The 23,861-nt window shown below is 42.0% G+C and overlaps 1 protein-coding gene across 2 annotated transcripts in view; it reads left to right on the top strand.

The window, feature by feature from the left end:
• RAD51C (RAD51 paralog C) overlaps positions 1-23,861 on the top strand; it is a 233,238-nt gene that overhangs the window by 154,601 nt on the left and 54,776 nt on the right. Inside the window, exon 7 of one of the 2 annotated variants that reach the window (XM_053707381.1) lies at positions 14,839-14,899. The exons of the other annotated variant lie outside the window; for it this stretch is intronic. Coding sequence (XP_053563356.1) covers positions 14,839-14,899 — 61 coding nt within the window. The remainder of the gene's footprint in view (positions 1-14,838; positions 14,900-23,861) is intronic. 2 annotated transcript variants of the gene reach the window in all.

Here is a 23,861-nt window from a genome sequence, read left to right on the forward strand (position 1 = left end):
TGTGGCGCGAAAACCCGCCATCTTACCCATCTGCAGACACGCCAAAGTGGGCCCAACTGAGAGGCCTAATTCAAGAGGCCGACAACAGCATCTGGAACTCTGATAGGGGTAAGCACAAACACTAAACCCTCTGACTAATCTATTACAGACTACACCTATTGCAAGAGATACCAGGCACATAGACTCACAGCACGGGCCTGAATGCACCATATTACTGACCACCCTTAGATACATTGGGCCCTGCCACTTTAAAGATACTAGCAATACGCTTCAGTCATTGCCGACAATAGGGGACTTTCCCCAGGACTCCTATTGCTCACCATACACACTACACCTGGTGAATATAGAAGCGTGACAACCACTGGGACACAGAAAGCATAACATCCTTTAATAACTCATAACAATGTGAGTATTAATCCAAACTCTCCTAAATAGTCTCCTTACAAGACTCCAACAAGACCAAATCCTCTACCTAGGTTGCTGTAAACAACGCGGTCTGCCTGGGAATAATTGTTGAGGATTAACAGGAGTCTACTAGTCATTGGACAAGAGAGACATCACCCTAGCATCATACCCCTCCTTCTACAAGCTTCATGTGAAATCGATGAGACATGAGATAGCTAAGATGCCTGAACTTTGAACATAAATATCTACAGAGTATGGGGTAATACAAGTTATGAATAAAAACCCCTGACATAGAGATCCTAAGATTGAATTGGCTTAAATATCACCTATCGAAGCTGCTCCACAAGGAAGCCTGCATACAAGATTTCTCTTCCCACTTCCTAACAGTTCTAAGATGAAAAATAAATCACAAACTGTGAAGGAGTGCCTTTCTAGATCACAATCTAAGCACAAAAGTCTGGATAAAAGCATTCCTAACTCTGCTACTAGCCCACAGTCACAGAGCCCTGGAGTATCTGAAGAAACCAGAACAGATGAACCTAACAAAGAACTTCTGCAACAGATCAAGTCTCTATTCCATGAGGAATTCAAGACGGCCCTATCTGAAATAAAACAAGATCTCAGGGAAATAGGGGAGAGAACGGCAGAATTAGAGGAGAAGTTAGATAATGTAACTGAGGAAATTCCTATATTGAGAGACTCCATCCAAGATAATTCAGCATACATTAGCAGGCTTGAAGATCAAATAGAAGATCTAGAAAATAGATCTAGGAGGTCTAATCTGAGAATCCGGAACCTCCCAGAGACTTACAAAAATCTAAAAGAAACCATCACCGAGTTGTTCACGCAACTAGTCCCGGATATTGATCCAACATCTCTCCTAATGGACAGGGTCCACAGGGCCCTCACAAGACTGCAACAAAACACAAACAGAGACATAATTCTAAAAATGCATTATTTTCATGCCAAAGAAAGAATATTGAAAGCATCCAGAGATAAAAAATGCATAGAGTTTGAAGGACACAACATACAAATCTTCACAGACCTAACTCCAATCACACTTCGAAAAAGAAGAGATATGAAACCAATCACTGCAGCCCTAACGAAGGAACACATAAAATATAGGTGGAATTTTCCTTTCAGACTGGTTTTTTCATATCAGAATGGAAGCTATAGCTGCAATACCCTAGAAGAAGGGAAGGCTCTGCTTCACCGCCTTCAAATCCAAGCTGATATACCATCCACACCTACTGGGTCATCACCACCAAGAAAATCTTTCCAGAAGGAATGGACCCCAGTGGGAAGAAATGGCAAAGCAAAGAAACAAAGAATTGATCCCAGACAAGAATCTGGGGATGCGGAATCTGAAGATACTGAGAATACTTTGTCTTGAGAGCTAAGTAGATCAATATACATTGAGCACTATAAGACTAACTCACTTCCGGCTGTGACTGTTTCACTGAGTTGGGCTATGCCCAATGCTGATTGATATGTTGTCTTTCTTTTTTCCTCCCTTTGTTGAAGTTTAATATTTCTGTGTGTTCCCTTTCTTCTACATAGTTACATTTAAATTCAAGTACCCAGGCGACATACTCATTATATAACCCTTACCCCTGAGAGATACCACATAAGCACTAACTACCTACCAACCCTAACCAACCTCTAGTGCCTTAAAGTTTTTAGCCTGGTAGACAGATTGAGACACACCTAGCCTTTTAAAGGGTTACTTAAGTTATACTTCCCGTATCCCCAGTTAAAAGGGGTTACTAGTGCTCATTCCAGTTTAGTGCAATCTTAGGATCTCCCCCCCCCCCCCCCATCCTCATCCTCCCTCATTCATCCCAATACCCCGCCTTAACCCCCCTCCGATCTCTTTAACCCCATACTCAAATCGAGCTAAATTCAGGTTCAGGCTCTGATGCTGCTTAAATGTTATTGTTTTTTCAATTCACTTATATTCTATTATTTCCAATGTTGATTTCTAATGTTTTATTATTATATCATTGGTCATCTTTTTTTTGGTTACTACCTATGAGATGGTTTATGCACCTGTCACTCCAAAGACACTAACTGTTGATAAGATATCTATAACATTATACTTGCTTCTTATCTTCCATGAAGGTTTATTTTGCTTTTCAGCTATGGGAATCAAGTTTGGCCTGGTCCGGGGAGCCCCCCCTTAGAAGATAGAAATCCTGATTCTACTTCTAGGGATATTAAGGTATCGCAATAAGAAAGCTTCCTCTAAACAAACACCATGTCTATAAAAATCATTTCACACAATGTTAGGGGTTTAAACTCAGACATCAAAAGAAAAAAGGCAATCCTAGAATATAAAGCCCTAAATGCCAAGATTGTGATGCTACAGGAAACACACTTTACACCTAAGTTCACTCCTAAATATTGGGATAAGGTATACCCCACACAATTTCACGCCATAGGTCCGAAAAAGAAATGCGGAGTCTCAGTGCTCATCCACTCTTCCCTAAATTTTCATGAGGAATCTATAATAAGGGATAAAGAAGGCAGATATATCATAATACAAGGCTCAATCCATAATACCCCAATTCTATTGGTGAATGTATATGCTCCTAACGAGCTGCAGTCCAACTTTATCTCTAAGCTCAGCAAACAATTAACATTGTGGAAAAAATAAAACTATAATAGGGGGTGACTTTAACCTTACCATGAATGATAAAATTGATAGATCTACACAAGCATCCCCTACCACTAACACAACCATAAAATCTAGTAGAATATTACTTGACTTCACCCTAGATCACAACTTGACAGATAGCTGGCGCGCTATGAATCAAGGGGTACACGACTACACATATTATTCCCCCATGCACGCATCACAATCTAGACTAGATTACATATTTGTAAGCCAAATCCTAGTCCCCCTAATAGTCAATACAGCCATTACTAACTGCTCATGGTCAGACCACTCTATAGTGGAAACCACATTGGCGCGGGACTAATTAACCCACAAAGAGTGAAATCCTGGTCACTTAATGCATCATTACTTAAAGAAGGCCCAACCTTAGACACGATTAAGCAACAAATTGCTGAATTTATCGAAATTAACAATATCTCCACCGACAATCCAGCCCTAGAATGGGGGGCACTGAAAGCCTTCACACGGGGCCTACTCATATCCGAATCTAGCAAACAAAATAAGCAAAGGGAGGCCAAACTGCTAAGTTTAAAAGTAGAGACGAATAGACTTAGGTCACAACTTGGACACAATCCTTCACGAACACTAATAACCGAGCTTAAAGCCAAAAACACAGAACTAGATTCACTCTTAAATTCGGAGGCAGCCAGATCAATAAAAGTTGTTGACACACAATACTATATTTACGGGAACAAACCTGACCGAATGTTAGCAAACAAATTGAAGGAAATTGTCAGGACCACAACTGTCCCACAAATACAATCCCCAGATAACAAGACCACTAATGACCCACAAGATATCGCCAACTTATTTGCAGACTACTATACTAAACTGTATAACATCCCTAATCCACATAAAGACAAAAATAGAACCCCAGATTTACTCTCGTTTCTCGGAGATAGTAAAATGCCATCGCTAACAGAGGAGGAATTAAACTCCTTAAATCACCCCATAACACAAGAAGAAATAAAACTTAGTATTAAAAATCTAAAAGGTTCTAAAGCCCCGGGCCCTGATGGATACCCTGGCATCTTCTACAAAACCCTACAACCATTACTAGTTCCACAGTTAGTCAAAGTTTTCAACGCTATGATGCAGGGCAAGGAAATACCAAAAGAAATGTTGATGGCCAGAATTTCAGTGATCCCAAAACCAGGAAAGAATAAATGTCATTGCCAAAATTATAGGCCCATTTCCCTGATCAATCAGGACATCAAGTTATTTACCAAAATATTAGCAAATCGTTTAAACCCACTCCTTATTAAATTAATCCACCCAGATCAAGTAGGCTTTATTTCTCAAAGGGAAGCCCCAGATAACACAAGGAAAATTATAGACCTTATTAATGTGGCCACTGTTAGACGGATGCCTTCTCTGTTTCTATCCCTGGATGCAGAGAAGGCATTCGATAGAGTTGATTGGGGTTTTATGTTCGCAGTACTCGAAAAGGTAGGCATTAAGGGGGAGTTCCGAAAGGCTATCAAATCATTATACTCCTCCCCGACAGCATTTGTTAAATTATCAGGCTATCAATCTTCACCAATACATATTAACAACGGAACCAGACAAGGATGCCCATTATCCCCACTCTTATTCGCTTTAAGCATCGAACCATTGGCCATCAAAATCAGAGATAACAGGGACATAACAGGAATTGAGGTGGGACACTTAGAACACAAGATATCTCTATTCGCGGACGACGTGATATTGACATTAACAAAACCACTATTATCCCTCCCATTAGTATATCAAATAATTCAACAATTTGGGACCCTATCGGGATATAAAATTAATGGGGAAAAATGTGAAGCCCTGGGGGTTGGAATCCCCGCCCATACTAAAAAATTAATAGAGCTAAACTTCTCATTTAGATGGCCTAAAAAATCCATTAAATATCTGGGAATTCATCTCTCTAGCAACATTCACTCCCTCTTTCATATAAATTATCTCCCCATGTTTAAGACAATCAGAGCTCTTATAACCAAATGGATGAAACTCAAAATTTCCCTTTACGGTAGAATTATCTCGGTCAAGATGTCCCTCTTACCTAAATTATTATACTTATTTCGCTCCCTACCCATCACCCTCCCTCTCTCAGACCTACATAAGCTTCAAAAAGACATATTACGATTTGTGTGGCAAGGTAAACGAGCCAGAATCAACAAAACACTCATGTGCTCTCCCAAAAAGATAGGAGGAGTGGGACTCCCGAACCTAATCCCATACTACTATTCGGCCCGCATAGCTCAAACTTTACACTGGTTCAAAACTAAAAACAACTCACAATGGTTAAATATCGAATTTGCCGTTATGAACATTACACCACTCTCGCACCTATTATGGACCCCTGACACCCCTACCCCGCACAAAAAAAATGAATTTATAGCAATACAACACACCCTACACATATGGAAGATACTGAATGCTAAATTCCCCTTGCTAAATAACAAATCAGCAATCACACCACTAATAACCCAAACCTCCTCAGTTGACCGCACTGTACAACAGAAATGGCACAATAAAGGACTTTATAGGATTGCAGATGTATTTAAAGAGGGTAGAATGATATCTTACACACAATATCAAGACCTAGACATAGGAGATAGAAATATCTGGTACCATTATCTACAACTAAAATCCAGAGTATATCAAATAATGGGGAATGAAAGAGCCCCTGTAACCACTACGCTAGAAAGGCTCTGCCTGGCTGATCACCACATTAGAAGTGGAATTTCAACTTTATACACTTTATTTAACAACCCACCCTCAAACAGCAAACCCCCCTTAATGATAAAATGGGAAAATGATACAGGAAGAACCTGGTCAGTTGAGACTTGGAGAGAAACACTCAGTCGTGGATTAGCTTTTACACAAAACGCAACCCTTAAAGAAAATTTCATTAAAGTAGCCTTTAGATGGTACTTATTCCCGACTAGATCAGGAGGAGGTGACCCATCAACCAAGTTTTGTTATAGAGGATGCGGGGAGCTTGGGACATACCCACATATGTGGTGGGAATGTAGATATGTTAAAGAGATATGGGATCAAACTTCAGCTCTCATGAGTGAGATCTTTGATAAAACAATACAGCTAACTATGGAACAAGCTTTACTCCACTTCCCGATACCAGGGCTCTCTAGACACAATAACAAATTGGGAGGATGGATATGCACAATAGTTCGGTTAGGCATAGCCCAATTTTGGAAGGGAATCCCCCCGAGCTTTGCACAGATAAAAAAAAAGTTGATATACCACTTTGATAAAACAAGTGCCTCAGCAGAATTTCTAAACGATAAAAAAACATTCCTACTACAGTGGGAACCTTTTATACATTATCATGAGGCTTCCAGAAGAAGGGGGGGGGGGCGGACACGGACTAGGCCAGACGAAATGTTGTTTGTGGTATCTATATTGATTTTATCGAATGTTCTGTTACAAAGTTGAATCAGCGGGACATAACGTGTATTTTTGGAGTAATATCTTTATTGTTATTTGAATGACCTTTGACCATTGGAAAGTTCAATCATTGATTTATTGTATCTGTAAAAATTTTCTTGAATAAAAATATTTCAACATAAAAAGATGTTTCCTATAGACGCCGCTACACGGGACTTATGGCAGATGGTCCCTAAGGTGGAGGGAGCAGTTTCTACTCTAGCTAAGTGTACCACTATCCCTGTTGAGGACAGTTGTGCTTTTCTAGATCCAATGGATAAAAAATTAGAGGGTTACCTTAAGAAAAATTTTATTCAACAAGGTTTTATTCTCCAGCCTCTTGCATGCATTGCCCCAGTCACTGCTGCCGCGGCTTTCTGGTTTGAGTCCCTAGAGGAGGCTCTACAGGTTGAAACCCCGTTGGAAGATATTATTGACAAGCTTAGGGCCCTTAAGCTAGCCTGTTCATTTAACCAAGCTAACGGCTAAAAAATCAGGTTTTGCTATTCAGGCGCGTAGGGCGCTATGACTTAAATCCTGGTCAGCTGACTTGACTTCAAAGTCTAAACTTCTCAACATTCCCTTCAAAGGACAGATCCTATTCGGGCCTGGACTGAAGGAGATCATTTCTGACATCACTGGAGGAAAAGGTCACGCCCTTCCTCAAGACAGGTCCAACAATTTAAGGACCAAACAGTCTAGTTTTCGGCCCTTTCTAAACTTCAAGAGTGGCGCAGCTTCAACTTCCTCTAACACAAAACAAGAGGGAACTTTTCCCCAGTCTAAGCCGGTCTGGAGACTTAACCAGGCTTGGAACACGGGGAAACAGGCCAAGAAGCCTGCTGCTGCCTCTAAGACAGCATGAAGGAGCAGCCCCCGATCCGGAAACGGATCTAGTAGGGGGCAGACTCTCTCTCTTCGCCCAGGCTTGGGCAAGAGATGTCCAGGATCCCTGGGCATTGGAAATTGTGTCCAAGGGTTATCTTCTGGAATTCAAAACCTCTCCCCCAAAAGGGAGATTTCATCTCTCACTTTTATCTGCAAACCAGATAAAGAGAGAAGCATTCTTACATTGTGTTCAAGACCTCCTAGTTATGGGAGTGATCCACCCGGTTCCGCAGGAGGAACAGGGACAGGGCTTTTATTCAAATCTGTTTGTTGTTCCCAAGAAAGAGGGAACATTCAGACCAATCTTAGATCTCAAGATCTTAAACAAATTTCTCAGAGTCCCATCCTTCAAGATGGAGACTATTCGAACCATCCTTCCTATGATCCAGGAGGGTCAATACAGTCACTACCAGTTTGTGGCTCTTCCCTTCGGGTTGGCTATGGCACCAAGAATCTTTACAAATGTTCTAGGGCCCCTTCTAGCGGTCCTAAGGCCGCGGGCTATAGCAGTAGCCCCTTACTCAGACGACATTCTGATACAGGCGTCGACTTTTCAAGTTGCCAGGTCTCACACGGACATTGTTCTGGCATTTCTGAGGTCGCATGGGTGGAAAGTGAACGAAGAAAAAAGTTCTCTATCCCCTCTCACAAGAGTTTCCTTCCTAGGAACTCTGATAGATTCTGTAGAAATGAAGATTTACCTGACAGAGGCCAGGTTGTCAAAACTTCTAAATTCCTGCCGTGTTCTTTATTCTACTTCTCGCCCTTCAGTGGCTCAGTGTATGGAAGTAATCGGCTTAATGGTAGCGGCAATGGACATAGTGCCGTTTGCCCGCCTACATCTCAGACCGTTGCAACTCTGCATGCTCAGTCAGTGGAATGGGGATTACACAGATTTGTGTACTACTCTAAATCTGGATCAAGAGACCAGGGATTCTCTTCTCTGGTGGTTATCTCGGGTCCATCTGTCCAAGGGTATGACCTTCCGCAGGCCAGATTGGACAATAGTAACGACAGATGCCAGCCTTCTGGGCTGGGGTGCAGTCTGGAACTCCCTGAAGGCTCAGGGCTTGTGGACTCAGGAGGAGACACTCCTTCCGATAAACATTCTGGAACTAAGAGCGATATTCAATGTTCTTCAGGCTCGGCCTCAGCTAGCTGCGGTCAGGTTCATCAGATTTCAGTCAGACAACATCACGACTGTAGCTTACATCAACCATCAAGGGGGAACAAGGAGTTCCCTAGCAATGTTGGAGGTTTCAAAAATAATTCTATGGGCAGAGGTTCACTCTTGCCATCTATCAGCTATCCATATCCCAGGAGTAGAGAACTGGGAGGCGGATTTTCTAAGTCGACAGACTTTTCATCCGGGGGAGTGGGAACTCCATCCGGAGGTGTTTGCACAGTTGATTCAACTTTGGGGCAAACCAGAACTGGATCTCATGGCGTCTCGTCAGAACGCCAAGCTTCCTTGTTACGGGTTCAGGTCCAGGGATCCCAAGGCAGCGCTGATAGATGCTCTAGCAGCGCCTTGGTCTTTCAAGCTGGCTTATGTGTTTCCACCGTTTCCTCTGCTCCCTCGTCTGATTGCTAAGATCAAGCAGGAGAGAGCTTCGGTGATTTTGATAGCTCCTGCGTGGCCACGCAGGACTTGGTACACAGATCTGGTGGACATGTCATTCTTTCCACCTTGGACTCTGCCGCTGAGGCAGGACCTTCTACTTCAAGGTCCCTTCAAACATCCAAATCTAATTTCTCTGCGTCTGACTGCTTGGAGATTGAACGCTTGATTTTGTCAAAACTTGGTTTTTCCGAGTCGGTCATTGATACCTTAATTCAGGCTCGAAAGCCTGTCATCAGGAAAATCTATCATAAGATATGGTGTAAATATCTTCATTGGTGTGAATCCAAGGGTTACTCATGGAGTAAAGTCAGGATTCCCAGGATATTGTCTTTTCTCCAAGAAGGATTGGAGAAGGGATTGTCAGCTAGTTCCTTAAAGGGACAGATTTCTGCTCTGTCCTTTTGCACAAGCGTCTGGCGGATGTTCCAGACGTTCAGGCGTTTTGTCAGGCTTTAGTTAGAATCAAGCCTGTGTTTAAACCTGTTGCTCCGCCATGGAGTTTAAATTTAGTTCTTAAAGTTCTTCAAGGGGTTCCGTTTGAACCTCTGCATTCCATAGATATCAAGCTTTTATCTTGGAAAGTTCTGTTCTTGGTAGCTATCTCTTCGGCTCGAAGAGTTTCAGAATTATCTGCCTTGCAGTGTGATTCCCCTTATCTGATCTTCCATGCAGATAAGGTAGTTTTGCGTACCAAACCTGGGTTTCTTCCTAAGGTGGTATCCAATAAGAATATCAATCAAGAGATTGTTGTTCCGTCACTGTGTCCTAATCCTTCTTCAAAGAAGGAACGTCTATTTCACAATCTTGACGTGGTTCGTGCTTTAAAGTTTTATTTACAAGCTACTAAAGATTTTCGTCAAACATCTGCATTGTTTGTTGTCTACTCTGGACAGAGGAATGGCCAAAAGGCTTCAGCAACTTCTCTTTCTTTTTGGTTAAGAAGTATAATCCGCTTAGCTTATGAGACTGCTGGCCAGCAGCCTCCTGTAAGAATTACAGCTCATTCCACTAGAGCGGTGGCTTCCACATGGGCCTTTAAAAATGAGGCTTCTGTTGAACAGATTTGTAAGGCGGCGACTTGGTCTTCGCTTCATACTTTTTCTAAATTCTACAAATTTGATACTTTTGCTTCTTCGGAGGCTATTTTTGGGAGAAAGGTCTTACAGGCAGTGGTGCCTTCCGTTTAAGCGCCTGCCTTGTCCCTCCCTTCATCCATGTCCTATAGCTTTGGTATTGGTATCCCACAAGTAATGGATGAATCCGTGGACTGGATACACCTTACAAGAGAAAACAAAATTTATGCTTACCTGATAAATTTATTTCTCTTGTGGTGTATCCAGTCCACGGCCCGCCCTGTCATTTTAAGGCAGGTGTTTTTTAATTTTTAAACTACAGTCACCACTGCACCCTATAGTTTCTCCTTTCTCTTGCTTGTCTTCGGTCGAATGACTGGGAGGTGGCAGTTAGGGGAGGAGCTATATTGACAGCTCTGCTGTGGGTGATCCTCTTGCAGCTTCCTGTTGGGAAGAAGAATATCCCACAAGTAATGGATGAATCCGTGGACTGGATACACTACAAGAGAAATACATTTATCAGGTAAGCATAAATTTTGTTTTTTTAAGGGGCTTGCTGTACCGATGAGACTTCTTAGATAGTCTCACCTGAGCAGCGAGGTTTTGAATATAAGGCTCCAAGTGAGCCATTAAAGAGGCATATATGTGCAGCCACCAATCAGCAGCTAGCTCCCAGTATTGCATTGCTGCTCCTGATCCTACCTAGGTATGCTTTTCAACAAACAATAGCAAGAGAACAGAGCAAATAAGATAAAATCTGAAGCATGAAAGTTTAATTTTGGCTTTAATATCCCTTTAAAGGGACATACAAACATTTATGTAGTGATGCAAAAATTAATATACAGGTTCAGTGTTTAACCTTTCTAAAATAAAACCTTGTTTGCTACAGTTATTATTATCGGTTATTTGTAGAGCGCTAACAGATTCCGCAGCGCTAACAGTTATTTTTAAATGGCCAAATTCCCCACAACCTTACATTATTGGCACACACAGGTTGCTAAATAGCGATCCATTCATAAGTGTTTTAACAAAACAAAAGGTTTTTGACTTGTAAGACTGGGTGCACAAATCTGCTGACTTGCTTTTACATTGCCCATTCTCAGGCAAGCCACAGCATGGGCACCCCCACTGTGAAGTTTATTTCTGCTGCTGCCTCTTATTTGCATAGCTTTTTTATAGCTTATACTTAATTTTTTACATTTTCAGTCGGTTTCAACAGGAAAAAGCAGCAATTTTATGTAACAAAATAAGTGTTAAAAAGATATGTGTAAACAATACACTCCATCAGGTAGAATTGGTGTCATTTAGAACAAATTAAGATTGGGAGAATGTTACAGCACAATGTCTCTCTTTAATATTCGGAGACCCAAAACCTTTTTTTTTCTTCCTACAGTAATAAAAAAAAAAAAAAAAAAAGACTGCCAAAGACAGTTTATAAATGACAATTACATTCACTGTTTACATTAATAATTTATCAGTGCTTTCCACTTCCTCTGACATTTAACAGTAGGTTATTTCTAACCTTATTGTTTCAAGGGACATGATATCCAAATGTTGAAGCACTTGAAAGTGATACAGCTCAGCTGTAAAAAGCTGACTAGAAAATATCACCTGAACATCTCTATGTAAAAAAGGAAGATATTTTACCTCAAGTTTCCTAAGTATTCACACCCCCCAGCAGCCAGTCTGAATGCTTGTCCCAGGAGCGTGCATCTCTCATGTGCAGGGACAGTCATGTTATTTTCCTATTCTGTTAAGTAAGGTCTATGAAATCTGATGAGATTTTAGTGAAATCTCATGAGATCACAGGAAAGCCATAGCATTACCTCTGCACTGCTGATGCTGATTGGCTATTGCTTTTTTTTCTCAGGTGATATTTTCCTGTCAGCTTTTTACTATTATGCTGCATCACTTTCAAGTGATTTAACATATTATTATTATTCTTTATTTATAGAGCGCCAACAGATTCCGCAGCGCTGTCCATGGGTACAAAGATAAAAGTACAGTAGAAAACAATATAAAAGACACCAGACAAAGTTTAACAAACATATACAGGGGGAATAGAGGGCCCTGTTCCCGTGGGAACTTACAATCTAGATGGTAGGAGGGTGAGAAACAGGAGGTGGGAACTGCAAAGGTGAGAATGATGATAGTGTGGAGTTAGATGGGGCAGCAGTTAGGCAAGTAGAATTCATTTGTTACTGATTTGGAGATAGGCTTCCATGAACAGAAAGGTCTTTAGGGAGCGTTTAAAGGAGGAAAGGTTAGGGGAGAGTCTGACCGCTCTAGAAAGTGCATTCCAGATGGTTGGTGCCGCACGAGAGAAGTCCTGTAGCCTAGCATGGGAGGAGGTAATGGTAGAAGATGCAAGGAGCAAGTCATTGTTGGATCTTAGGGGGCGGGCTGGAGTATATTTCTTGATGAGTGAGGACAGGTGGGGGGGGGGGGACTGCGTTGGTAAGGGCTTTGTAGGTCAGGATGAGAATTTTGGATGGATAGCCAGTGGATGGATAGCCAATGAAGGGACTCGCAGAGAGGTGCAGCAGATACAGAGCGTCGGGAGAGGTGGATTAGCCTAGCAGAGGCATTTAGGGTGGATTGAAGAGGGGAGAGGCGGGAGAGAGGGAGGCCAGTTAGTAGGTTATTACAGTAGTCAAGTCGGGAGATTACCAGGGAGTGGATTAGCTGTTTAGTAGTTTCAGCACTCAGAAATGGACGGATTTTGGAGATATTGCGTAGATGGTTGGGACAGGAGGAAGAGAGCAATTGGATGTGGGGTATGAAGGACAGATTGGAGTCAAGTGTAACTCCTAGGCAGCGGACTTGGTGATGGGGAGATAGTGGTTTCACCAACAGTGATTGAAAAGTTAGGAACCGGGGTAGAATTAGAGGGGGGGATTAGAAGGAGCTCAGTCTTGAACATATTGATTTTTAGGTGGTGAGAGGCCATCCAAGAATAAATGCCAGATAAGCAGACACTGATGTGAGAAAGGACAGAAGGAGAGAGTGAAGAGGTGGATAGGTAGATCTGAGTATCATCAGCATAGAGGTGGTAGTTGAAGCCATAGCTACTGATAAGTTTACCCAGTGAGGATGTATAAATAGAGAAGAGTAGAGGACCTAGAACAGAGCCTTGAGGTACTCCAACAGACAGAGGCAATGGAGAGGAGTCGCCGCCAGCAAAGGAGACAGAAAAGGACCTATTAGAGAGATGAGTGGATCCAGGAAAGGGCAGTGTCAGAGAGCCCAAGGGAGCTGAGAGTCCGTAGGAGAAGGGGATGGTCAACTGTGTCAAAGGCAGCAAACAGATCAAGTAAGATAAGTATTGAGTAGTGGCCATTTTTTTTAGCAGAGAGATCATCATTATTAACCTTGGTGAGGGCAGTGTCAGTTGAGTGTTGGGAACGGAAGCCAGATTTTAAGGGGTCAAGCAGTGAGTTGGAGGACAAGAAGTGGGTTAAGCGATCGAAGACTAGTTTTTCCAGGACTTTTGAAGCTAGCGGAAGCAGTGATATGGGGCGGTAGTTTGCAGGAGAATTGGGGTCGAGGGAGGGTTTTTTGAGGATGGGGGTGACCTTTGCGTGTTTGAAGAAAGATGGGAATGAACCGGTAGTAAGGGATAGGTTGAATATGTGAGTAAGAGCTGGAGTGAGGGTAGAAGACAGAGAAGGTATTAGATGTGAAGGGATAGGGTCAAGTGGGCAGGTAGTGAGGTGTGAGAAAGACAATAGGGAACTCACTTCATTCTCAGTGGTAGGGGGAAGGTGCTTAGAGTGGTTTAGGGGGTTGCTGGGGGCGGAGATGGAAGGTTGCAGTCTTGTGTTGGGATATTACTTTGTATGGTAATTGTTTTGTTGAAAAAGTAGTCTGCTAGGTCTTGAGCACTAAAGGCAGATGAAGGGGGTGGTGAAGGTGGATAAAGGAGAGAGTTGAAAATGGAGAAGAGACGTTTAGGGTTTGAGAAGTCAGTAGATATAAGAGAAGAGAAGTAGGTTTGCTTGGCTAAGTGAAGGGCAGAGGAGTAAGAATAAAGAATGAACTTACAGTGAAGGAAATCTGATTCAGAGCGGGATTTCCTCCAGGCACGTTCAGCAGTACGGGAGCATTTTTGGTTAGAGTACCAGGGTTGGAGCGGACGACGTGAGGTTTTGCGTATTTGGGCAGGAGCGAAAGTGTCCAGCACCGAGGAGAGGGTATTGTTATAGTAGGTTGTAGCAAGGTCAGGGCAGGATATTGTGGAAGTGTGGGGGAGGTGTTTTTGAATAAGGTTGAAGAGTTGTAGAGGATCCACAGTGTGCATATTTCTGCGGGGGCAAGGGGGAGAAGTAGGTTTAGCCTGTATATTAAGCTTAAAGGTGAGCAGATGGTGGTCTGAGATGGGAAATGGATGACAGGTGGCATCAGAGAGAGAGCAGAGGTAGGAGAATACTAGATCAATAGAGTGTCCGTGGCGGTGAGTAGGGAATATGGTTGATTGTGAGAGACCAAAGGAGTTTGTGAGTGAGAGAAGTTTAGAGGCAGCAGGGGCAGATGGGCTATCAATGGGGATGTTGAAGTCCCCCAGGATTAAAGGAGGTGTATTTGTAGAGAGAAAGTGAGAAAGCCAGGCATATGAGTATTATGTCCCTTTAACTGTAGGATTTTAGCACATTAGTGTCAAAAAATGTTTTCTCTTTGTGTTCATGTAAATGTATTGAGAAAAATTAAACTCTTATGTTTGCCTTTTCCACAAACAGGAGATAGTTGGGGGCATGCAGCATCAGTGCGATTAATCCTTCATTGGGAAAATTCTCAAAGGTATGAATTTATTCACTATTAACACTTTATAGCGTTTTCAAGATCAAAAGTGCATTTCACCATAGATCAGTATTTAATAATTTATCAAGTGAGTCAATGAAGTTTAAAATTATATTTCCTTCTTAATATGAGGAGAGTCCATGGCTTCATTTCTTACTTGTGGGATATAATGAATCTAGCCACCAGGAGGAGGCAAAGACGCCCCAGCCAAAGGCTTAAATACCTCCCCCGCTCCCCTCATCTCCCAGTCATTCTTTGCCTTTCTGCAAACCCATCCAGACTTGTATTAACAGCTCCTAAGCAATCAGTGTTGACGAGTTTCACTGCCTGCTTCTGTCAATCAAGTCCATGTCAGAAGCGATGCAACAAGACTGTCAAACTTGAGAGGTTGTGTTCTGTTCCATGGCATAGATTCCGGTAAGATAGTATCATTTTTTTTATACACATTTGATAATGCAAGAAGACAGGATCACAGTGTGACTCCTTTTATCTGAATGTAAGTAAGGGTGGATTGCATCTGAATGACATGGGTGCCGGTGTGTTGGGGGAAAGGATGGTAGCAAGTTTAGAGAATCTTTTAAACTAGGCAAAGGGGGGGGGGAGAGTCAGTTAGAACACAATAGAATAGAGGTATCAGTCTGTGACTCTGTCAGTCCTTTGATATCTCAAGGAAGAGATGACTTAAGAAATGTCACATTAGAAAGTATGGAAGAAAGCACACCAAGTATCAGCAGAAAGCACATGAAAATTAAATGTATGACAACAAATGCAAGAAGCATGACAGGTAAAATGGGGGAGCTGACGCTCTTAGTTGCATAAGAGGACTATGATGTTATCAGTATAACTGAAACTTGGTGGGATGATTCACATGACTGGGCAGTTTACTTAGAGGGGTATACTTTATTTAGATGGGACAGAAATAATAAAAGGGGTGGAGGAATCTGCATGTATATTAAACCTAACCTTAAACCTACAATAAGGGAAGATATTTCTGATACAGGTGACAATGTAGAGACCCTGTGGGTGGAAATAAAGAGTGGAGGGAAAAATCCTAAAAAAAATATTACTAGGAACATGCTACAAGCCCCCCAACATTAGTGACCTGGATGAAGCTCAACTACTAATACAAATAAGTACGGCTGCTAATAACAGTGCTGTAATTATGGGAGATTTTAACTACCCTGATATAAACTGGGTGTCAGGGTGCCAGGAATCAGACTGAGACGAGAAGAGCAAAAATAATCACACCTTTATTCATAGCAAAAAATAATAAAAAGTCCAGGAGTCAAAACCAGAGCTGGTAGTCAGACGAGCCGAGTCAGGAGCCAAAGCGAATAGTCAGACGAGCCGGAATCAGGATCAAGGAAAACAGCAGAGTCAGGAACAAGCCAGGGATCAGGAACCAGGAAGGACGTCAGGCAGCCAGGTAATACACAGGAACTCTCACAAACAGGTCTGAGACAACGCAAAGGCAAAGCATACTGAACAGAGGCCCTTTAAATAATAAATGATGACATCACAATTCTGAGACTGCATCCTGTCTCACATGGATGTTGCACACCAGTCTGGCCATAAAAGGAAGTGTAGGAAATGAGCAGCATCCCCCACAATGCACCATAGTCAGGAAGAGAGGTGAGTAAAATGTCTGCCAGCAGCACATGGCAAACAAAGGGGAAAAACCCTGATAGTACCCTCTCCTCAACGACCCCTCCCCTGCGGGAGGACAAAAGGCTTATTGGGGAAACGGTCATGGAAGGCACGGATGAGGGCGGGAGCATGAACATCAGAGGAGGGAACCCAAGAGCGCTCCTCCGGACCGTAGCCCCTCCAGTGAACCAAATATTGTACACGGCCCCTGGACATACGAGAGTCAATAATGCTGCTGACCTCATACTCCTCATGGTTGTCAACAAAGATAGGATGGGGACGAGGCAACACAGTGGTAAACCGATTACAAACCAATGGTTTCAAGAGGGAGACATGAAAAACATTGGAGATGCGCATAGCAGGAGGAAGATCAAGAGCGTAGGCCACAGGATTAACCCGTCGGAGTATTCGAAAAGGACCAACAAAACGGAGAGCCAATTTATTGGAAGGCACACAAAGGTTCAAGTTGCGGGAGGACAGCCAAACTCACTCACCAACCTGGTAGGAAGGTGCAGGCAGACGCCTACGATCAGCCTGGAACTTTTGGCGCTGCGTAGAACGATGAAGGCAATCCTGAATCTGCACCCACGTGGAAAGGAGTTGCCGGAGATGCTCCTCCAAAGCCGGAATACCCTGAGACATGAATGAATCGGGCAACAAGGATGGTTGAAACTCATAATTTTCCATGAACGGGGATAACTTGGAGGAAGCATTAATAGCACTATTACGAGCAAACTCTGCCCAAGGTAACAGTTCAGACCAATTATTGTGGTGATCTGAGACATAGCAAAGGAGGAACTGTTCCAGAGCTTGATTAGACCGTTCCACAGCCCCATTGGATTGAGGGTGATATGCCGAGGAGATGGAAAGCTGGATCCCCATTTGAGCACAGAAGGAACGCCAAAATCTGGAGACAAACTGGCTACCCCGGTCTGACACTATCTCCTTGGGTAACCCATGTAAACGGAAGATCTCCAGGGCAAAAATCGAAGCAAGCTCCTGAGCGGTAGGCAGCTTGATCAAGGGAATGCAATGTGACATTTTAGAAAAACTGTCAACCACCATAAGGATAACAGTATTGCCATTGGAAACAGGGAGCTCGACAATGAAGTCCATGGAAAGATGTGTCCAAGGACGCTCACCATTAGCAATAGGTTGAAGAAGACCCACAGGAAGACGTCAGAGTCTTATTCTGTGCACAAACTGAGCAGGAGGCAACATATGCAGCAATATCAGAACGAAGACCTGGCCACCAGAATTGTCGAGTGACAGACCAAATCATTTGGTTCTTGCCTGGGTGACCTGTGGCTTTAGGATAGTGGTAAGTGTGCAAAAGTTTAGTTCGAAGAATCTCAGGAATAAAACACTTACCACTAGTTTTCTCAGGAGGTGCATTGGTTTGTGCAGCCAGGATCTCCTCCCCCAAGGGAGAAGTCAAATTAGTACGTATGGTAGCAAAAATATGATCAGGAGGTATAACAGTAGTAGGTACAGACTCTCGAAAATTGTCGAGAGAGGTCATCAGCCCTAACATTCTTACTACCAGGCAGGTAGGAGACCACATAATTAAACCGAGACACAAATAGCACCCAACTGGCCTGTCGGGCGACAAACGTTTTGCTTCAGATGTTAAATTCTTGTGGTCAGTAAGAATGAGCACTGGCACGCTAGTACCCTCGAAGATGCCTCCATTCCTTGAGTGCCAAAATTATGGCCAGTAATTCCCTGTCGCCAATTTCATAATTGCACTCCACTGGAGATAATTTCTTAGAGAAGAAACCACACGGATGCAAGGAACCGTCAGACGTAGGACGTTGAGACAAGAGGGCACCTACTCCAGTCTCAGACGCATCAACCTCAAGAACGAAAGGCAGGACAGGGTTAGGATGAGCCAGAACTGGAGCAGCAGCAAAGGCAGTCTTAAGACTATCAAAGGCCTTAATGGCAGTAGGTGACCAATGAAGTGGATCATTCTCTTTACGGGTCATGTCTGTGATAGGTTTGACCAAGGAAGAAAAGTTTTTAATGAACTTTCTATAGTAATTGGCGAGCCCCAAAAAACGTTGAATAGATTGAAGACCAACTGGGCGAGGCCACTGCAGAACTGCAGATAACTTGTCAGGATCCATGGAGAACCCTGCAACGGAGATAACATAACCTAGGAAGGTTACTTGAGTCTGATGGAACTCACATTTCTGGAGTTTACAAAACAGGCCGTTCTCACGTAGTCTCTGAAGAACCTGTGTAACATCAGAACGATGAGCCTCAAGTGTGGGTGAGTGTATGAGGATGTCGTCTAAGTACACCACAACACACTGTTGCAACATATCTCGTAGGACATCATTAATAAATTCCTGAAAAACAGCAGGAGCATTACATAGGCCAAAGGGCATTACAAGATACTCATAATGCCCGTGCCTGGTGTTAAATGCTGTTTTCCATTCGTGACCCTCCTTAATCCCAACGAGATTGTACTCTCCTCTCAAATCAAGTTTAGTAAAGACCGTAGCTCTCTTGAGGCGGTCAAAGAGTTCCGTAATGAGCGGAATAGGGTAAGCATTCTTAATGGTAAGACGATTAAGACCCCTATAATCGATACAAGCTCTTAACTCGCCACCCTTTTACTTCACAAAGAAGAAGCCAGCCCCTGCAGGAGAGCAGGATTTGCGGATGATTCCCCGCGACAGAGCATCGGCAACATACTCCTCCATAGCACAATTCTCTGCAACAGACAGAGGGTACATCCGGCCCAGAGGAGGAATGGCTCCGGGTTGCAGGTCTATGGCACAATCGTAAGACCGGTGAGGAGGCAACGTAGCGGCACGCACCTTGTCAAACACATCTAGAAACTCTCGGTACTCCTCTGGCAATTGAGATACCGAAGAAGTGCACAAGACTTTAACTGGTTTCCAAAGACAAGTGGAAATACTTTGCGGGTACCACAACAAAATTTCGGACCTGCGCCAGTCGAGACTGGGATTGTGCTTTTGGAGCCAGGGATAACCCAGAACAACCGGAAAATGCGCAGAGTTTATCACCTGGAACTGGAGGGTTTCAAAATGGAGAGCCCCAACAGCCATGGACAACGGAGCAGTTTCGTGAGTAACGAGTGCGGGTTGAAGGGGCCTGCCATCAATGGCCTCAATAGCAAGCGGAACAGACCGAGGCAAAACAGGAATGGCGTGCTTTGATACAAAAGCACTGTCAATGAAATAATATATAGGTAGACAACTAGCGCCTAGAATCGTTTACTTGCTGCACTATAAAAGAACCCCCTAATCAGGTCCTGAGGAGTTAGATATGTATGAATGTATATAGGAGCGCCTAAAGAGGCTAAGGTAAACACCAGGTTCCTTCTAAAACACCACCTAAATTCTCTTAGGTGTATTACTAAGTGGGAAATAATCTGATAGATACGATTTCATTCAAAAAAGTATAAAAAATTATACAAAATTCTCTTTATTACCATACATCAGACCTTATAATAATCTTTAAACATATATTTTAAAACCAATGAAATTAAAATCAATCATACTCTGAGGTTTTATGAAAAAAATAACAAATATTAACAAAAAACACTAATCTATTATTGAAAGGAATAATCCAGAACTATTAAATTCTGTTATTAAGTATTATTGGGTGTATCCAATAATCAAAAATCAAGGGGATCAGTGGATTCTCCAGTGGTAATATGTGTTAATTAGTGTGAAACAGTGCGAGTGTTTATCTTATTTTCAAAAAACACATACAAACAAGTATACAATAAAGTGAAAACCCACAGTGGGTAAAATACACAAATTATGCAATAAAAATAACAATCAAAAAATTAGTTGAAAAAACAGTCAAAAATATGCTGACGATGTTCAGTGTAAAAGAAAAAATGTGTAAATATTGGTATGTGCACAGTAGAAAAATAACGTAAAAATATATTACCACCAAGATCAAATACCGGTATGATCTAAAAAAGGGGAAACCAATTGGATAAAAAATAGATAATGTGAAAAAAAGGTTATGTATATTTTATAATAACCAATAAGCCAACTGAATTATCTTGGCTATAATACCTACTAATTCAGTTTTATAACAATAGGATTTTACTCCCATATAGATACAATGATAGGTATAATACAGAGTTTTTTCAATAACAAAAGACAAGTCCCAATAAAAGCAATAAAAAAACGAATAAATCCCAATGCAAACAAATAAAAAGCAAATTTATAAAAATGTCCAAAGTTCCAATTGAAAATGAATCCGGATGCTAGCCAATAGTAGTGGAATAAACCAGGTCTTTAATCCAGATAGTATCCAAAACCTGTGAAATAAATGCAAAATACACTAAACAGTGGGCTTATGAGAAACAAGTCTATTGGTAATAGACTCACCCAAATAGCCTTGGTCCTGGTCGTATATGAGTCTCACAAATCTTTCCAATCGTCTACGCATTTCGGCCCTTGAATTGGGCCTTTTTCAAGGGCCGAAACGCATAGATGATTGGAAAGATTTGTGAGGCTCATATACGACCAGGACCAAGGCTATTTGGGTGAGTATATTACCAATAGACTTTTTTCTGATAAGCCCACTGTTTAGTGTATTTTACATTTATTTCACAGGTTTTGGATACTATCTGGATTAAAGACCTGGTTTATTCCACTACTATTGGCTAGCATCCGGATTCATTTTCAATTGGAACTTTGGACATTTTTTCTATTGGTAATAGACTCACCCAAATAGCCTTGGTCCTGGTCGTATATGAGTCTCACAAATCTTTCCAATCGTCTACGCATTTCGGCCCTTGAATTGGGCCTTTTTCAAGGGCCGAAACGCGTAGACGATTGGAAAGATTTGTGAGGCTCATATACGACCAGGACCAAGGCTATTTGGGTGAGTATATTACCAATAGACTTTTTTCTGATAAGCCCACTGTTTAGTGTATTTTACATTTATTTCACAGGTTTTGGATACTATCTGGATTAAAGACCTGGTTTATTCCACTACTATTGGCTAGCATCCGGATTCATTTTCAATTGGAACTTTGGACATTTTTATAAATTTGCTTTTTATTTGTTTGCATTGGGATTTATTCGGTTTTTTATTGCTTTTATTGGGACTTGTCTTTTGTTATTTAAAAAACTCTGTATTATACCTATCATTGTATCTATATGGGAGTAAAATCCTATTGTTATAAAACTGAATTAGTAGGTATTATAGCCAAGATAATTCAGTTGGCTTATTGGTTATTATAAAATATACATAACCTTTTTTTCACATTATCTATTTTTTATCCAATTGGTTTCCCCTTTTTTAGATCATACCGGTATTTGATCTTGGTGGTAATATATTTTTACGTTATTTTTCTACTGTTCACATATATTTACACATTTTTTCTTTTACACTGAACATCGTCAGCCTATTTTTGACTGTTTTTTCAACTAATTTTTTGTTTGTTATTTCTCCAACATAGGTGTGTCCGGTCCACGGCGTCATCCTTACTTGTGGGATATTCTCTTCCCCAACAGGAAATGGCAAAGAGCCCAGCAAAGCTGGTCACATGATCCCTCCTAGGCTCCGCCTACCCCAGTCATTCTCTTTGCCGTTGTACAGGCAACATCTCCACGGAGATGGCTTAGAGTTTTTTTAGTGTTTAACTGTAGTTTTTATTATTCAATCAAGAGTTTGTTATTTTGAAATAGTGCTGGTATGTACTATTTACTCAGAAACAGAAAAGAGATGAAGATTTCTGTTTGTATGAGGAAAATGATTTTAGCAACCGTCACTAAAATCCATGGCTGTTCCACACAGGACTGTTGAGAGCAATTAACTTCAGTTGGGGGAACAGTGAGCAGTCTCTTGCTGCTTGAGGTATGACACATTCTAACAAGACGATGTAATGCTGGAAGCTGTCATTTTCCCTCTGGGATCCGGTAAGCCATGTTTATTACGATTGTAAATAAGGGCTTCAAAAAGGGCTTATTAAGACTGTAGACTTTTTTTGGGCTAAATCGATTGATTATTAACACATATTTAGCCTTGAGGAATCATTTTATCTGGGTATTTTGATATAATAATATCGGCAGGCACTGTTTTAGACACCTTATTCTTTAGGGGCTTTCCCAAAGCATAGGCAGAGCCTCATTTTCGCGCCGGTGTTGCGCACTTGTTTTTGAGAGGCATGGCATGCAGTCGCATGTGAGAGGAGCTCTGATACTTAGAAAAGACTTTCTGAAGGCGTCATTTGGTATCGTATTCCCCTTGGGGCTTGGTTGGGTCTCAGCAAAGCAGATACCAGGGACTGTAAAGGGGTTAAAGTTCAAAACGGCTCCGGTTCCGTTATTTTAAGGGTTAAAGCTTCCAAATTTGGTGTGCAATACTTTTAAGGCTTTAAGACACTGTGGTGAAAATTTGGTAAATTTTGAACAATTCCTTCATGTTTTTTCGCATTTGCAGTAATAAAGTGTGTTCAGTTTAAAATTTAAAGTGACAGTAACGGTTTTATTTTAAAACGTTTTTTGTACTTGTTATCAAGTTTATGCCTGTTTAACATGTCTGAACTACCAGATAGACTGTGTTCTGAATGTGGGGAAGCCAGAATTCCTATTCATTTAAATAAATGTGATTTATGTGACAATGATAATGATGCCCAAGATGATTCCTCAAGTGAGGGGAGTAAGCATGGTACTGCATCATTCCCTCCTTCGTCTACACGAGTCTTGCCCACTCAGGAGGCCCCTAGTACATCTAGCGCGCCAATACTCCTTACTATGCAACAATTAACGGCTGTAATGGATAATTCTGTCAAAAACATTTTAGCCAAAATGAACACTTATCAGCGTAAGCGCGACTGCTCTGTTTTAGATACTGAAGAGCATGACGACGCTGATATTAATATTTCTGAAGGGCCCCTAACTCAGTCTGATGGGGCCAGGGAGGTTTTGTCTGAGGGAGAAATTACTGATTCAGGGAACATTTCTCAACAAGCTGAACCTGATGTGATTGCATTTAAATTTAAGTTGGAACATCTCCGCATTCTGCTTAAGGAGGTATTATCCACTCTGGATGATTGTGACAAGTTGGTCATCCCAGAGAAACTATGTAAAATGGACAAGTTCCTAGAGGTGCCGGGGCTCCCAGAAGCTTTTCCTATACCCAAGCGGGTGGCGGACATTGTTAATAAAGAATGGGAAAGGCCCGGTATTCCTTTCGTCCCTCCCCCCATATTTAAAAAATTGTTTCCTATGGTCGACCCCAGAAAGGACTGGCAGACAGTCCCCAAGGTCGAGGGAGCGGTTTCCACTTTAAACAAACGCACCACTATACC

This window comes from Bombina bombina, chromosome 3 (assembly GCF_027579735.1).
Source record: "Bombina bombina isolate aBomBom1 chromosome 3, aBomBom1.pri, whole genome shotgun sequence".
Lineage (NCBI taxonomy): Eukaryota > Metazoa > Chordata > Amphibia > Anura > Bombinatoridae > Bombina > Bombina bombina.